The sequence below is a fragment of the Mastacembelus armatus genome, unplaced genomic scaffold (assembly GCF_900324485.2).
Source record: "Mastacembelus armatus unplaced genomic scaffold, fMasArm1.2, whole genome shotgun sequence".
Classification (NCBI taxonomy): Eukaryota; Metazoa; Chordata; class Actinopteri; order Synbranchiformes; family Mastacembelidae; genus Mastacembelus; species Mastacembelus armatus.
Window position 1 is genome coordinate 132,661 of NW_022872915.1, and position 18,113 is coordinate 150,773.

The following is an 18,113-nucleotide window of genomic DNA, read 5'->3' on the forward strand; positions in this document are numbered from 1 at the left end:
AACAAATCATTAAACTAAAAGCGGTCTCTGAGCAGGGACAGGCAGAGGCTGCTGCTGATTCATGTCCCACATACAAATATAAGTTTTGTCCTACTACCTTGCCGAAGGGACTGATTGGTGTGAGAAGTACGGCTCAAGTCATTATCAAGGGCACAGTTTTTAATTGTTTACTGGACTCAGGCTCTCAGGTTACCACAATTTCCTGCTCTTTTTATACCGATCATTTGTCAGACCAAGAAATACAACCTCTAAATGATCTTTTGGAAGTGGAAGGGGCTAATGGTCAGGCTGTTCCGTATCTTGGTTATGTGGGACTTACTGTTACATTTCCCCCTGAATTTCTTGGTGCACCCATTGATGTTGACACCCTTGCCTTGGTAGTGCCTGATTTTCGGGTTTCCCAACCTTTTGTACTTATTGGTACAAATACCCTTGAACGTGCATATGACAAATATTTATCAAGACAGCATGTCTTTAATCCCGTTCAGCAGGGGTACCGGACTGTCTTGAAGATTCTGGAGCTAAAACATAAATTGGCCAAAGAAAACCATCATGGTGTTGTAAAGTTGCATGCAGAGAGTTCACAGACCATTCCAGCCAGACAAACTGTTGCCCTGGAAGGATCAGCTATCACTTGTTCCCTTCAAGCTGAAAAGGTGGTTACTGTTGAACACCCAACTTCCTTCCCCTTGCCTGGAGGCTTAATGGTTCAGTCTTGCATTGTCAATTTCCCTCAGTATCGGCCATATTGTCTACCTGTGGTTATTTCCAATGAGACCGACCATGACATAACCATTCCCGCTCATGCAATCATTGCAGAGGTCAGTGCTATCCACACATCCAACAATTGACTTCAACTTTGGTGATTCACCTTTATCATCTTGCTGGAAGAATCGTATCATTGAAAAGCTCAACAACATTCCAGAAGTTTTTGCCAAACACGAACTCGACTTTGGGAAAACAAGCAAGGTTAAACATCAGATTAAACTTTCTGATCCTACTCCATTCAAGCAACGCCCCAGACCCATCCATCCACAGGACCTGGATGCGGTACGTACACATCTGCGTGAACTTCTTGAGAGTGGAGTTATCAGGGAATCAGAATCGCCATTTGCATCACCCATTGTTGTTGTGAGAAAGAAAAATGGGAGCGTGCGACTCTGTATAGACTACCGAAAACTGAACATACAAACCATCAAAGATGCTTATGCACTGCCAAAGTTAGAAGACACATTTACAGCTCTCTCAGGGGCCGAGTGGTTCTCTGTTCTTGATCTAAAATCGGGATACTACCAAATTGAAATGGAAGAAGGGGACAAATGCAAAACAGCCTTCGTCTGTCCACTGGGATTTTGGGAGTTCAACCGCATGCCACAGGGGGTCACAAACGCCCCCAGTACCTTTCAGCGACTAATGGAAAAATGTATGGGAGAAATGAACTTGAAAGAAGTCTTGGTTTTTATTGATGACCTTATTGTTTTTTCACCCACGCTTGAAGAACATGAGAAGAGATTATTTAAGGTTCTAAATCGACTAAAAGAATTTGGACTCAAGTTGTCAGTGGAGAAGTGTGTGTTTTTCCAGACGTCAGTAAGGTATCTAGGGCATGTCGTATCAAAAGAGGGAGTCCAAACAGATCCTGAAAAAATAGAAACACTCAAATCTTGGCCAATCCCAAAAACCTTGAAAGAACTGCGTTCCTTCTTGGGTTTCGCTGGATATTATCGCCGGTTTGTAGAAGGTTACTCCTCAATTGTAAAACCCTTACATGACCTCACCGCTGGATATCCCCCTTCTCAGAAAAAATTTAACTCAACTATTAAACGAGACAGATACCTAGATCCAAGAGAGTCATTCGGTGGACGTTGGACACCTGCATGTCAAACTGCTTTCACAACCATAATCTCCAAACTCACCTCAGCACCTGTTCTTGCTTTCGCCGACCCACAAAAACCTTACCTGCTTCATACAGATGCCAGTTCCACAGGTCTTGGAGCTGTTTTATACCAGGAGCAACACGGTCAAAAGAGGGTGATTGCATATGCTAGTCGTGGTCTTTCACGATGTGAGTCGAAATACCCTGCACATAAGCTGGAGTTCCTAGCTTTAAAGTGGGCTGTGACTGAAAAATTCCATGACTATCTGTATGGTACCCATTTTACAGTGGTTACTGACAACAACCCACTGACATATCTACTTACCTCCGCCAAACTGGATGCAACCAGTTACAGATGGTTCTCTGCTCTATCAACCTTCTCCTTCCAAATCATATATCGACCTGGTAAGCAGAATTTGGATGCCGACTCACTTTCACGTAGACCACATGGAGAGCTGCTCAATGACCCAAGGTCCCAAAAAGAATGGGAAAGAATTTTAAAATTTTCCCAACACCACCTAAGGGAACCCTCCCTCATCAACATTGATCAACATGTAGTGCAGGCTATAAGTGACCGCCAGCTAATCTACAGCAACGCTGACGGCTCTAATATAGCTTTGATCCAGTCATTGTCTGCACACATTGACAGTCTACCTGACAGTTTTGTCAATGATACCCAGTTTGGTTCCAATGAACAGCTGACGAACACTGAACTCGCGGCTAAACAGAGAGAAGACCAAACCCTGAGGCACATAATAACATTACTAGAAACTGGGGAGACCCCACCTCCAACCTTGAGGGATGAACTAGTGGAACTCCCCCTTTTCCTTCGAGAACGTCATCGTTTGGAGCTCCAAAATAACATTCTTATGAGAAGGCGAAGAGTGGGAGACCAGAGCACTTACCAGTTAGTGTTGCCCCAGGAATTTCGAGTTAAAGTATTAACTGACCTACATGATCGAATGGGACATTTGGGTGTTGAACGCACGCTTGACTTGGTCCGCAGTAGGTTCTATTGGCCAAAAATGGCAAATGATGTACAGAAAAAGGTCCAAACATGTGAAAGATGTATCAGAAGAAAAGCTTTACCTGAACGAGCTGCACCTCTGGTCAATATTCATACATCCCGACCATTGGAACTCGTGTGTATGGATTCTCTTTCGTTGGAGCCTGACAGAAGTAAAACTCAGACTGTACTTGTGATCACGGATCACTTTACCAAATATGCTATAGCTGTGCCCACTCCCAACCAAAAAGCCAAAACTGTTGCAAAATGTCTCTGGGAAAATTTCTTGGTTCCCTATGGAATACCTGAAAAACTTCACAGTGATCAAGGACCAGAGTTTGAATCCAGAACCATAAAAGAGCTTTGCAAGTTGGCGGGAATCCAAAAGTTACATACCACTCCATATCATCCACGGAGTAACCCAGTAGAACGTTTTAATAGAACACTTCTGGATATGCTAGGAACCTTAAGCATCGATGATAAGATACATTGGAAAGATTATGTGAAAACATTAGTTCATGCGTACAATTGTACCCAGAACAGTGTCACCAAATTTTCTCCACACGAACTCATGTTTGGACGGCAACCCCGGTTGCCAGTAGACTTAGTGTTTGGATTACCTTTAAACAAGAGTAATCAAAGTCATTCACAATACTTCCAAAATCTCAAGTCCAATCTGGAAAAAAGTTACAAGATTGCTATGGACAAGTCACAGCTCCGTTGAGCCCAGTGTTCCCTTAGCTCTCAGCAGTGATGAATTTATGAGTTTCTTTACAAATAAAATCACAACTATTAGAGATAAAATTCAGCAGATGCTTCCTATACCTGCAATAAATGAATCTTTTACTACAGTAGCTCTTGAATCATCTGTAGGACCTCAGTTATGTTTAGACTGCTTCTCTCCTATAGATCTCTCTGAATTTACATCAGTAGTTGCTTCATCGAAATCATCAACGTGTCTCTTGGACCCCATCCCGACTAGACTGCTTAAAGGCACCCTGCCATTAATCAACTCATCTTTATTGGACTTGGTAAATTTATCTCTAGTATCAGGCTACGTACCACAGGCCTTTAAGACTGCAGTAATCAAACCTTTACTCAAAAAGCCTAGTCTTGATCCAGGTGTCTTGGCTAATTATAGACCAATATCCAACCTGCCATTTATTTCTAAAATCCTAGAAAAAGCTGTTGCTAAGCAGCTATCAGACCACTTACACAGGAATGAACTATTTGAAGATTTCCAATCAGGATTTAGAGCACATCATAGTACAGAAACAGCACTGTTGAAAGTTACCAACGATCTTCTCTTAGCCTCAGATAATGGACTTGTTTCGATACTTGTCCTCCTAGACCTTAGTGCAGCATTTGACACCATTGACCACAACATCTTACTACAGAGACTGGAGCATGTGATTGGTATCAGAGGAACAGCGTTAAAGTGGTTCCAATCCTATTTATCGGACAGATTCCAGTTTGTTCATGTCCATGATGAACCTTCCACACGAACAAAAGTTAGTTATGGAGTTCCACAAGGTTCTGTGCTAGGACCGATTCTGTTCACCCTGTACATGCTTCCTTTAGGATATATCATTAGGAAGCACTCTATTAATTACCACTGCTATGCGGATGACACTCAGTTATATCTATCTATTAAACCTGTTAACACAAACCAGTTAACCAGACTTCAAGCCTGTCTAACTGACATAAAGGCTTGGATGACCAGTAACTTTTTACTTTTAAACTCGGAGAAAACAGAAGTCATTATATTTGGGCCTAAAAATCTCAGAAATAACTTTTCTAAAATTATAGCTACTCTAGATGGCATAGCCCTGGCCTCCAGCACTACTGTAAAAAACCTTGGAGTTATTTTTGACCAGGACATGTCCTTTAACTCACACATAAAACAAATTTCTAGAACTGCATTCTTTCACCTGCGCAACATTTCCAAAATTAGGAACATCCTGTCTCAAAATGATGCAGAAAAACTAGTCCATGCGTTTGTTTCCTCAAGGCTAGATTACTGTAACTCATTACTATCTGGATGTCCTAATATCTTAATAAAAAGCCTCCAATTAATCCAGAATGCCGCAGCCAGAGTCCTGACAGGAACTAGCAAGAGAGATCATATTTCTCCTATATTGGCTTCTCTTCATTGGCTCCCTGGAAAATATAGAATAGAATTTAAAATCCTTCTTCTCACATACAAATCCCTTCATAATCAAGCTCCTTCATACCTTAAAGACCTCATAGTACCATATTATCCCAATAGACCACTTCGCTCTCAGAGTGCAGGCCTACTTGTGGTTCCCAGAGTTCTCAAAAGCAGAATGGAAGGCAGAGCCTTTAGCTATCAAGCTCCTCTCCTGTGGAACCAGCTCTCAGACTGGGTTCAGGAGGCAGACACTCTCTGTACTTTTAAGGCTAGACTTAAAACCTTCCTCTTTGACAAAGCATATAGTTAGGGCTGGCTTCAGGCAACCCTGAACCATCCCTTAGTTAGTTATGCTGCTATAGGCCTAGACTGCCCGAGGACCATCGGTGCACTGAGCTCCCCTACCCTAACCCCCCCCCCTTCTCTCCCACCTCATGTATATTCCACCATTGAATGTTACTAACCTTGTGCTCTCTCTCTACCCTAGTTTGTGCTCTCTCCCTCCCTCTCTCTCTCTCTCTGTACCTTCTGCAGGTGTCCCTGGTCCTGGAGCTGTTTATCGCTGATGTGCAGTTACTGGCCCCACCAACTTGCAGTGTCTATTTGTTGTTTATTGTTGCTGTTCTTTTCTCTCTGCTCTATCCACTCACCCCAACCGGTCGAGGCAGATGGCCGCCCAAACTGAGCCCGGTTCTGCTGGAGGTTTTTTTTTCTTCCGTTAAAGGGAGTTTTTTCCTCTCCACTGTCGCCAAGTGCTTGCTCATAAGGGAATTGTTGGGTTTTTAGTTTTAGTTTTTGTAAAGTGCCTTGAGATGATTTGTATTGTGATTTGGCGCTATACAAATAAAAATTGAATTGAATTGAATTGAATTGAATGTCGAGAAAATCATGAAAAAGAATAAAGCCCGATTTGATCGACATATCATTCCATCTGAACTTAAGATTGGTGACAGAGTACTGGTCCGCAATGTAAAGCTCAGAGGGAAGCACAAGCTTGCAGATAAGTGGGAACCAGAAGTATATCTGGTTGTGGAAAAAGCTGGAAAACTTCCAGTTTACACAGTTCCTCCAGAAAGACAAACCAAACCCATCAGAACATTACACCGAGATCTTCTATTACCTTGTGGATACATCTCTGATACTACAGTAACCAAACTGACAACCTCTAAAAGAAATTCGAAGAGAGCAACATTGTTAAAGCATCTAGAGGAACCTCATGTGTGTTCTTCAGATGAGGATGATGAAGTGATACCATTTTATTGGTATGAACCAATTATTACTGAACCTACAAGAATTACTACTGTGATGCACCTGCCAAAACCTACTGTTCATCAAGCCACATCATCTGATACCCAACAGTCTGATGAGGTCCCTGAACATCTGGTACCAGCAGAACAACCGGATCCTCAGTCTGAAACCCCCGTTGGAGACAATGAAATTGTAAACTCAAAAGGAAGTCCCTCTTCAGAGGATAAAATTGAAATTGACTCACCCACTAAATTTAGTCCTTCATTTGCTGCTAATGAGTCTTGTGATTCTGACTCTTTGAACTCTGAATTGCCTGTAAGGACCTCGACACGAACACGGAAACCCCCAGATCGGTTTCAGTATAGCAAACTAGGACAACCAATTCTAAAAAGTATTCAGTCACTGTTCCATGGTTTAACAACTGGATTTAGCCACACTTTGGAGGATGAGCTTCCCAATAGCACCCCTCCTCTGTCAGTCATCCGCTGTCAACCACCATGTACGAGGACGTACATGGCAACAGGGGGGGAACCTGTAACTCCTGTCACGTGAGCAAGTCAGTTGACCTCCAAGGACCTTCCCTGATTGGCCGCGGTAACCCGCGTAATATAAATGAGACGCGATACACGGAAGAAAGTTGGCTGACATGTGGCTCCGCTGTGGCTGTGGTTATAGAGAAAGCGCATAGAGGGAATGAACGAAGTCCCTTCTTTCGTCAAGATGCTAAGATAAGCGATCAATTGCAGTAACGCAACGGTCAGGTTTTTTTTTCCCTCCTAGATGTTTCCCCCTTCCCCCTTCCAGGGATGAAGTCTTGTACTGGTTACAAGTGGCGAGCTGGTAGGATTCATTCTTTTCTTCTCCCCTCTTCTATCTGGATTATGGATCAAGTTACTTTGGACAAATAAATGAACTAAGGACGGAACCGATCGGACTAAAGGAAATGAAGAACTCTGTTATTATGAACTTGCCGGATTCACATATCTGAAGTTGTGTGAATGTATTTTTTTTTTTTTTGTTTTGTGTGGTTCCCATATATGATTTATTTGTGCATTGTCTGTTATCATTTCAAGTTAACCTTTGAATATATCAATGTGGAACACCATCAATTTATGCTGTCCTATTTGTTTTCTCAGTCACACACTATAGGCTCCGTAACGAACCCATTCTTTTGTGTCGCAGTCAGCGGCGGTATAGCCCTACAGTACATGCTGTGTGAGCATGGGTTACAAATGACATACACTGCATTCGTTGTGTTCTGTGTAAATGAGCCTATAATAGGGGAGCCTGTCTTTTTATAGGGGTTATATATGTATTTTCTTTGTTAATAATGGCAATTTAGGTCTGGTTTCGGTGTATAATCTTTATAGGCTGAGTGAATGAATATATCTCGGAAGTTTTTATTCTTACGGTATGCCGAAATTATTTTATAGTTTTGGAAGGGAGGGTGTTGCGCCAGTAAATTTTGATAAGATTTTTTTATTTTATGTTGAAAATTTAATGTTTTGTGCGAAAATGTGGAAACAAAAGGTATTATTTGAGTAGAGGAATTCAGCAAACTGGTTGAGTCAGTGAAGAAAGAAGATGGATGATCCCGGTTTTCTGTCCGCTGTTGAACTGGTAAAGGCAACTGGAATGGCAATAAGATGCCTTTTGTGACTGAAGAGGGTGGAAGTCGGGGTGTGGCGCTTATTGTACCCGGAGCCAATGATTTTTTCGTTTGGAAACGGCAGTCCACCCCCGTTAGAAGAGTGGGGTCAAGGGTCCTAAGGGTAGTTGTTTTAATAGTTCTTAAAAAGCGTTTCGTGTAACCTCTGGAGCGAAGTACTGAAAAAAGGGTTGTGATGGCGTGGTTAAAATCCTGAAGAGTAGAGGAGATGCGGTAAAATCTAATGAGTTGTGATTTGACAAGCCCTGAAAAAGTGTGTTTAGGATGATAGCTCCGTTTATGCAAAAGAGCATGTGTATCCGTGGCTTTAAAATAAACTCTGGTATGCATTTTTTTATGTAAGTGATCCAGAGGAACAAAATAAATAGTCGTGTCCAGAAAGTTAATTTGCTGGGGATCTAGGCTGGATTTGACCCTGATGGTTGGATGGTGGTTATTAAGAGTCTGTACAAACTGTGGGAAAGTTTCAGGCCCATGTGGCCAGGCTCCTATTATGTCATCTAAATAACGGTAATAAAAGAGTGGCCGCAATGTACAGTGGGCAAGGGCCTCCCGCTCCCATTCACTCATGTAGATGTTAGCGTATGACGGAGCGAATCTCTGACCCATGGCTGTTAGGGTTAGGGTTAGGGTTAGGGTCAGGGTTAGAGGGTTAGGGTTAGGGTTAGGGTTAGGTATAGAGGGTGAAAGTCATGATGACTCTCATTAGAATGACTCTCATTTGCATAGTGGCTGTGATTGGTAAGAAGGAAGTTTGAAAATCAGCAGACAGGGAGCTCAGAGGACAGGCAGGCGGAGTTGCATGTGAATAGGAGGCACTGTGTGAATTGAAAAGCAAGCAAAAGAACAATATGTACTGAAGAAAAAATGAATTAAAAAAAATACATATATGAGAGGAAGTAAATCAAATGAATGAGATGAAGTAAATCAGATGAAAAAGAAGAGTTTAAAAAATGTGTAAGCTTGTGGCATGTAAAATCCATCTATTTCAGACTTGCATTTTGAGGAGTATCTCACAAGAGTCCATTTGTTTTTTTTTGTTTTGTTTGGTTTTATGACATGAAAAGGTGATGCTGTGGTGGCAGGCCCATTTGTCAGATCCTGCTAGAATCTGCAGTTTCTAGCAAGATCTGACAAGGATATCTGCCCCCCTGTGGCAGCATTGGGGATTGCAAGGGTTAGGGCTGAGGGTGAATATGGGTTTGACCCTCATCAGAATGACTCTCGTGCACGAGTAGCGGTCACATGTTGTACGCTGTTGTCAATAATTAAAAATGTGTTGTGCCCAGCAGAGGTTGTACTTCCTGCGCCAGCTGAAGAAGTTCAACCTTCCACAGACGCTGCTGACCCAGTTCTACTCAGCGGCCATCGAGTCTGTCCTGTGCTCCTCCATCACTGTCTGGTTTAGTTCCGCCTCTAAATCAGACATCCGAAGACTTCAGAGGACAGTTCGGACCACTGAGAACATCATCGGTGTTACTCTACCCACCCTCCAAGTCCTGTTCACCTCCTGAGTGAGAAAACGAGCTCAGAAAATCACTCTGGATGCCACCCACCCGAGTCACCACCTCTTCCAGCTCTTACCGTCTGGCCAGCGCTTCAGAGCTCCAAACATCAAGACAGCCCGGCACAAAGGAAGCTTCTTCCCTCAGGCCATCCAACTCTTAAACTCATAGCTCTCCACCATTCCCTTCCACCACCTGCACTATGACACTGGCACCTTTTGCTCTTTGCACACTAATTAGTTCCCCTTTCATCCTGTTTCTCAGGTTATCTGTGCATTTTTCTTTTAGCTTTTTGTAGCATTTCTGTAGCATTTATGTTTATTGTTTGACCCTTTGTAGCATTTGTGTTTATGTGTTTGCACTGGAGTACCCCCCCGTACCTAAACAAATTCCTTGTGTGTGTGTGCACACTCACTTGGCAATAAAGCTCATTCTGATTCTGATTCTGATTTTTACTGTGTAAGATGAGATAAACACGTAACTCCACTGCTTCTTGCTTGTGACCATTAACATTATAGTGTCATTAAGAATCATGACTGTTAGAAAATTAGCTATTAACTATGGACAGAAATTAAAGTTTAGTCTCTGTTACTTCATAGCTTACCTTGTTTTCTTGAATGAATGAGTAGAGTGGTGCTGACGGCGATTGGCCGCGAATGTTGGAGAACGAGGGACGGGCCGTGAGGAAACAGTAGAGCTAACCGAGCTCCATTTGGGACACTCAAAGCAGTGTTTTTCCAATTGTGACATATGCTTTTTTTGGGAGTGTACTGCCATTAATATTGGAAAAGGTTGGTCCATATGTGTTAGACAGATTACAGAAAAGGTCAAACATAATTTCTTTAAAGAAGTAATGTTAGAGTGATAAAATACTTATGTATATTTTGTGTTGAGGATTGACATTTTGCAGCCTACAAGTATGTACAAGCACTACAGGTTTTAAGAGGAAACACATTGTCTCAAGCTTCAATGTTGTAAGTGACGGTTAAGCACAATGTTACAATAGCAGGATGTGTGCAACTAAGAAATGCCCCAGGTCAGCACAATGAACTATCTGAGGAAATGTCCTCGTTTGGTAATGTCTGTGCATTCAACTTGTGTGAATAAAAAGCAGAGAAAGGGAAGTATCCGACGGAGTGCTGTAGGAGACTGACGCTGTAAAAGTGCAGGCTCTGTCGGTGCTCTCCTTGCTGCAAGAAATAAGCAAACGTTTGCTGTCTTTCTTGAGAGTGGTGAGTCCTTAGGTAAAGAACCCAACAAGTAAAAAGTGCAAATTTCTGGACTATTTGTTTACCTATAGAGGGCATGATACTGAGTGATATCACACTGTAAAGGGTAGGGGAGTGGAAAATTCCTGGAAGGATAAGGATCACGTGAAAGTGACTTATATGGCCAAGTACTCAGAATTTGTGCACTGCATTTAACCCACCCAAGGGCACACACACTCACACCATGCAAACACAACTGGAGCAGTGGGCAGCCAATGCTGCGGCACCTTGCTCAAGGGTCTCACCTCAGTCGTGGTATTGAGGGTGGACAGAGCACTAGCTATTCACTCTACGCCACCGACAACTCCTGCCAGACCTGAGACTCAAACCTGCAATTTTCAGGTTACAAGTCCAACTCCCTAGCCATTAGGCCACAACTGCCCCCTAAACATACAGACACCTTTCAGTGAATCTGGTCGAGTAATGCAGGGGGTCACAAATTGCCACATAGCGGTCGACTGATATGAGCACAATATTTTCTATGGTAACAGAGACAACTGTAATAGGGAGCAAGAAGTAGAGAGCACATGAGGTCACCCAGCATCCAGCAGGTCCACATCATAAATATTTCAACGGCCATCACAAGGAAACCCATGATGAAGTCTGACACGGCCAGAGACAGAATGAGGAGGTTTGTTGGGGAGTGAAGCTGCCTGAAACAAGAGAACGTCATAAAAAACAGCAGCGACTCTGCAACAACAGCAGGAAGAATCATTCAAAACAGTCTATTAAAATACAAGGAGGCTGAAGCCACTGCTGTGTGCTCAGATCAGGCTGGGAGCTTTTGAAATGATCATAAAGAATTGAACAGCCTATGTGTTATAGTAGCCTCTGTAAACCTGAGAAAAAAGAAGAAATTAAAGTTTGCAGATGTGTAGAAAAGATTTGTAGCTGTAGAAAATAAATGACAATGTCAAACATGATTTGTGCACAAATTTGGCCTCACATAGACATTTTGACATTCTCAGATACTACAACTCTTTTCTAACCATATTTCTTACAACAGCTCACACACAAAACAAACTCTGTAATGAATCCTGAACATCACGTCACATGATCTGACTGATCAGGTTTGTCAGTGCCTGTAGTGGGAGATGGAGATAATGATCAGCAGGTTGAGAATGGCAGCGAGCAGAGAGAAGAAGAATATCAGGGTGCAAATGAACACCTCCTCAGACTGAGGAAGTGGGTGGCCTCCTGCAGGAGGACTGTTAAGGAGTTCTGGGAAGCAGATTTCAACATCATCCATCATTGGAGGAGACGCTGCAGAGCTCAGGCAGCTTTCTGAGCATAGGTCTGTCTGAAAGCTCCTTTACCTTCTCTCCAGCCTTTCTCTCTGGTGAACAGCAACCTCCCTCGCTCTCTGAAACAGCTTTTCATTGGCCAAATGTTTGTCCCTCCTGTGTACCACCAGCATCTGCTGTGTCTAACATCTGAGTACATCTGAGTTAAAGCAGTTATATTTGTAAATGTGTTTTTCTCTTGTTTTAGTTCTTTGTGCAGCCCAAACCTCAGATGTGGAGACTCTTGGTCTTGCTTTGACCAGGGCCAAAAGGAAAGCAGGAAGGAGAAAATTCTTTCCTCCTTCTACTGTTAAGGAAAACGTGATTGTGAATAAAACATGAATTTAGTAATATGCAATCACAACAAATTTCTTCCCAACAACAGATGGTGTGAATTTCATTTCGTGCTTATTTCATGAGATTATAATAACGTCTCATTCTGCATCACTGACAATCAGTTCATTAACTTCCCTGCCACAGAATACAGAACTTTAACTTTAAAACTTTCAGTGCCATGTCCCCCATCTACCGATCAGACCACAGGCTGGTATTTCCCACCTCCACCTACACACCCATTACCCAGCAGCAGCCAGTTACTTCAAGAACAGTACAGAGATGGTCACAGGAAGCTAACAGACACTGCAAAGTTGTTTTGACACCACAGACTAGAATTTACTCTGTGAACCCTATGAAGAGACATCAAGTCTAGCACACACTGGGATCTTTTCTGGACAAGTACACAGAGGCTGAGACAACCAGCATCAGTTTCTGTGAGGACTGCTTTGTATTGTCACCGACCAGGGTGAATTACAACAACAAACATTCACTTACGTTCTTTTTATGTTCCAATCTGTCACTTATAAAACAAACATTCAGATTATGAATTCATATGACTGAGTGCAAAACAAAACAAAACAAGGGACAAAGCAGGCACTTCTTATATCCATTATTCTGCATTATCCTGCACTGTAACAACTGTTTTCTCATGTGCCTGCTGAGGGAATGGTACCCATGATAGCTTAGCGTGAGGAGCCTGAACAGGGGTTTTCACATTGCAACTTTATTCCACTGTTCTAAACATCAAACATACAAAGCCATGTCTCCATGGCAACAACATGCACTAGTCATAGAAGAACTGTACATTATAATAATATTAATAATAGTGCACAATTTTTCAATTCAATTCAGTTTCTGCAGAGAGGATTTGGACTTTGGATGGTGAAATATAATATAACAATAACTCTTGGTTTATTTTCATTTACCTGGATGTGTTGTATGAACTGCTTCTGACTACAGCACACAAACAAGTTCTATATGTCTGATTGCAGTCGTGGGAAAGTAGCACTGTAGAATTACAAAAGTTTACCAAATGATAAAACAAAATAAATAAATGTTTAAAGGAGTTTCCTGGAGCTGGTCATCAAGTTTACACCACACCTGAATTCATGAAGAGAATCTACAAGGATCAGCTCTTAAGGATAAATGGAGCAGGCTCAGTCTGGAAAGATGGCATCAAATAAATGAAAATTGAACGATTCTTTGGTCAACACAATCTTCTCCTGATGGCCTCTAACCGCCCAGCGTCCCCTTTTTTACTGTAACTCTGTCTACTTACATTCTAATGTTACTGCACTGATTCATAATCTGTCACCATGGAACCACTATATGAACATAATTCAGGTTAAACTGAGCTCTGCCCTGTAACTATGATTAGTTGTATGACCTGCATAAAATCTAAATCCCAATATTTCCTGTTTGACATAGATTTGTCTCAGAATAGTCCATGATGGTGTTGATTGTTCTGATGACTGAATCAAGGCACTGTCACTACATCATTTTGTACCTTTTTTATTTTTGAACAGATTTTTAGAGATCAACTTTTACTGGAGAATTTAGTTCACCGAAGAGGAGCTGACAAACATGAATCCTTTATGAAACAGGAGAATGGAGCAAGCAGAAAGGAAGGAAATATGAACAGGGTCAGTCCTTCTAAACTTTCCAGGCTCAAGAGCTAAAATCAGTTCTTGCATTTTCCTGTGTCTATGTGAAAACTCAAACGATGTGGAATAATGGATATATTTTAAACTTTGCCAAAGGTGGTGCTGTGGCTTAGTTGGTGTTTGTCTAGTAAACAGGAGATCCTGAGTTCAGGTCCCACCAGTGCCTCAACGTTAAACAATAAACAGGATATAGCCTCTGATTAAGAAAGTAGCTGGAATATATAAATTGTTTATGAACCCAGAAACACCAGGGTTCTAAAAGTAATTTTCTATTAGTAAAACTGTGGAGACAGTTTGTGTTAATAAAGACTCACACACCAGAGAAATGTCTTTCTGAGTTTTATTCACACACTTACTGACATCCAGCTACATCAAGTGAGAAAGATCATGTCAGAGTGGGATTTTTACACCACATTTCCCCTTTGAGCATTTCAGTGAATTTCTAATACATCATCCATGAGCTGAATAACTATTTAAAACAAACTGACAAATCACCACCAGTTTAAACAAGTGACTTAATCCATTTTAACCACATCATCAATTGATAATTCAAATCAGAACCATAGTTGACCTGCTCTACCTCCTAAGCCACAGTTTCTCCCACAGATTCCACCAGCAATTAAGAGGCCCTTGACTATCAAAATGCTGGACATTTTCAAGGGTTTTGGACCTGTGGACATGTTCTGTTTACAGCAGTGTAATGTCTTGGTGGGTCCTTATGCTTTCTGATATAGACTTCAACCACAGTGGTCAGTTTTAACGTTTCTTCTTCGTGTGAATGCGCTGATGGGCTGTTAGAGCACTTGAACTAATGAAAGTTTTTCCACACCGGTCACAGCTGTACAGCTTCTCTCCAGAGTGAATACGCTTATGGTTTTTCAGGTTGCCTAACTCTGTGAAGGCTTTTCCACACCGGTCACACCAGTATGGCTTCTCTCCAGAGTGAATACGCTGATGGTTTTTCAGGTGGCCTAACTCTGTGAAGGCTTTTCCACACTGGTCACAGCTATAGGGCTTCTCTCCAGAGTGAATACGCTGATGGTTTTTCAGGGTGCCTAACCTTGTGAAGGCTTTTCCACACTGGTCACAGCTATACGGCTTCTCTCCAGAGTGAATACGCTGATGTGTTTTCAGGTTGCCTAACTCTGTGAAGGCTTTTCCACACTGGTCACACCAGTATGGCTTCTCTCCAGAGTGAATACGCTGATGTTTTTTCAGGGAGCCTAACACTGTGAAGGCTTTTCCACACTGGTCACAGCTATATGGCTTCTCTCCAGAGTGAATACGCTGATGTTTTTTCAGGGTGTCTAACACTGTGAAGGCTTTTCCACACTGGTCACAGCTATAGGGCTTCTCTCCAGAGTGAATACGCTGATGGTTTTTCAGGTGGCCTAACTCTGTGAAGGCTTTTCCACACTGGTCACACCAGTATGGCTTCTCTCCAGAGTGAATACGCTGATGGTTTTTCAGGTTGCCTAACCTTGTGAAGGCTTTTCCACACTGGTCACAGCTGTATGGCTTCTCTCCAGAGTGAATACGCTGATGTTTTTTCAGGTGGTCTAACCGTGAGAAGGCTTTTCCACACTGGTCACACCAGTATGGCTTCTCTCCAGAGTGAATACACTGATGTGTTTTCAGGCGGTCTAACCGTGAGAAGGCTTTTCCACACCGTAACCTTGTGAAGGCTTTTCCACACTGGTCACAGCTATACGGCTTCTCTCCAGAGTGAATACGCTGATGTGTTTTCAGGTTGCCTAACTCTGTGAAGGCTTTTCCACACTGGTCACACCAGTATGGCTTCTCTCCAGAGTGAATACGCTGATGTTTTTTCAGGGAGCCTAACACTGTGAAGTCTTTTCCACACTGGTCACAGCTGTATGGCTTCTCTCCAGAGTGAATACGCTGATGTGTTTTCAGGGAGGCTAACACTGTGAAGTCTTTTCCACACTGGTCACACCAGTATGGCTTCTCTCCAGAGTGAATACGCTGATGGTTTTTCAGGTGGCCTAACGATGTGAAGGCTTTTCCACACTGGTCACAGCTGTACAGCTTTTCTCCAGTGTGAACATGTTGATGGATCTTTAAGCTCTGCGATGTTGCAAAGGTCTTGTTGCAGTGCTGACAGCAGTGAGATTTGAGATGCTTTCCTCCTTTCTGTTTTTATAGAAACAATATATGGAAAGTCGGTGTGAAATAACATGATAGAACAAACTCATAAAATATATTTAAATGTCTATAAATCATAAGACTTGATACTTCATAAGAAAATTCAGTTCTATGTCAGGAAAGATGCCTCTTAAATTGGATGACATCTCCATTTCATACCTGCAAAGACAAGGTAACAATAATGGAGTATGATGACCAAAATATTTACGTCCCCAAAATGGGCTGACCTCCTAAGAAAGATCAATTTATTTGACAAAAAAATAATAGAAGCCTGTCAGATGGAGATACTTTATGTGGACTGGGTTTCTGCACAAGGGACAGTACTGCGTTCTGTAGGTGCCACCAGTAAGACCCACACAGATTACAAGTATACGTGTTCGTCAGGGACAAAAGGGGAACAAATGACATTAAACAAAATGGTGTAGCATAGACGAGCCGAAGAGATTGAGAGAATTCTGAAAGGACCCTGCATTATCTCAAATGAAGGACCTTTGTTTTTTCTTTTCACATTCACCCCAGTGGCAAACGAGTAAATCCTGGGCCTTGTGATTCAAAATCGAACTGAAACTGAAAACTCAGCTCAGAAGTTCTGAACAGTTCTGCAAAAAAACAGCATTATAAAATAAAAAGGACACTGGGGAAAACAAAAATAAAATAAGACACTGGTGTTGGAAAAATCACATTTTAAAATAAAAACCTTCAATTAAAAAAAAGTTTTGCAATAAAGTTACTGTGAAAACAAGCAAATTAAATAATTTTTCGTATTAATGAGTTTTAGTTATTTTAATAATGTGTAAATGAGAGGGACTCAAGTAGAACAGTGAGGTTACAGGGAGTAGAGGTGAAGAAGGAGGAGGATTTTAAGTATCTAGGATCAACAGTCCAGAGCAACGGAGAGTGTGGAAAAGAAGTGAAGAGACGTGTGCAAGCAAAAAAAAAAAAAAAGAAAGAAAGAAACAATACATTTCCCAGAATTTCCAGGAAAGATTATTCAACAATTCTACTCTGTAATTGCAGCTGTAGTTTTATACTGCATTTCATTTTTCTTCCGATTTAATTTGGTTCAAAAATTCCTAAATTCACAATCATTTTGCCACTAAATTGATTTAATCACATTCCTTCATATAATCTCTGAATTCCTTGTCTCAGCAGCTGAGTGTTTTTAAACAGCGTCTGTTCTGGATATATCTGCAACAAAATGGTCGTCCAAAAACATTTTGACGAACATTATTTAGGTTTTTAGGACCTGCTTTTGGCAGTCTTCCTAAGATCATTCTGTTGTATTTGTATAAATATAATCAACACATGTAGAATTACATCATTGTTGAACCATATTCTTCACTGTAACTGTGCGGTCTCGGGTATTTAGTTTATGAAGTGAAATTTAAAGCCTGAACACTGACCTGTTGATCGCTGGGAGCAGAGGACAAGCTGGACTCATTGCTCTGGTTATTCTTGTTCTCGCCCGGGTCGATCAAATCTGGGTCCGGGTCCTGATGTTTAATTTTATTTTTAAACGCATAATTCTCGTCTTTAAATCCATCCTTGTAGTAGTCTTGGTGAATAAAATCCGGGTCCTGGTTCCCGTTTATCATCCCGCTGCTGTAGTGGTCCTGATCGATCATTAATGCTGTGATTATCACGTGTTTTTAGCGTCCACGTTGTTGCTCTTTGTTCTCCTGTTCTCAAAGAATCACAGCTCATAGAGGCCGCAGTCACTATGAGCCCGTTAATCTCCGCCCCTTAGTTACGGTTCCTAAGGAGTCAGATTTCAGGAACTGTGAAACAATGGCGACTGAGTTCAGACGGAAAATAAAAGCAGCTTCATGTTTTCAGCAGCGCACTTTGATTTTCTTCACTAACTTCATGTTTTAGTAAAAAGGAGAGAGTCTCAGTGAAGCAGGAAGGTGGTGAACAATGAATCAAGGGGGAGGATGCTC

At 41.8% G+C, this 18,113-nt stretch overlaps 1 protein-coding gene across 1 annotated transcript; it reads right to left on the reverse strand.

Moving 5' to 3' along the window:
- Nucleotides 1-14,531: 14,531 nt before the first annotated feature.
- LOC113132359 (zinc finger protein 665-like) lies at nt 14,532-17,840 on the reverse strand. Its single transcript, XM_026310352.1, has 2 exons — nt 17,577-17,840; nt 14,532-16,161 (listed from the first exon to the last, which is right to left on the reverse strand). The coding sequence occupies exons 1-2, from the start codon at nt 17,796-17,798 to the stop codon at nt 14,764-14,766; spliced, it is 1,620 nt and encodes a 539-aa protein (XP_026166137.1). The 5' UTR covers nt 17,799-17,840; the 3' UTR covers nt 14,532-14,763.
- Nucleotides 17,841-18,113: the final 273 nt, after the last annotated feature.

Bases quoted from the DNA above. Each gene is read 5' to 3' on its own strand.
- LOC113132359 (XM_026310352.1), bottom strand. From the start codon at position 17,798: ATGATCGATCAGGACCACTACAGCAGCGGGATGATAAACGGGAACCAG. The intron at 16,162-17,576 runs GTCAGTGTTCAG...CTATAAAAACAG, and splicing joins CTGCTCCCAGCGATCAACAG to AAAGGAGGAAAGCATCTCAA.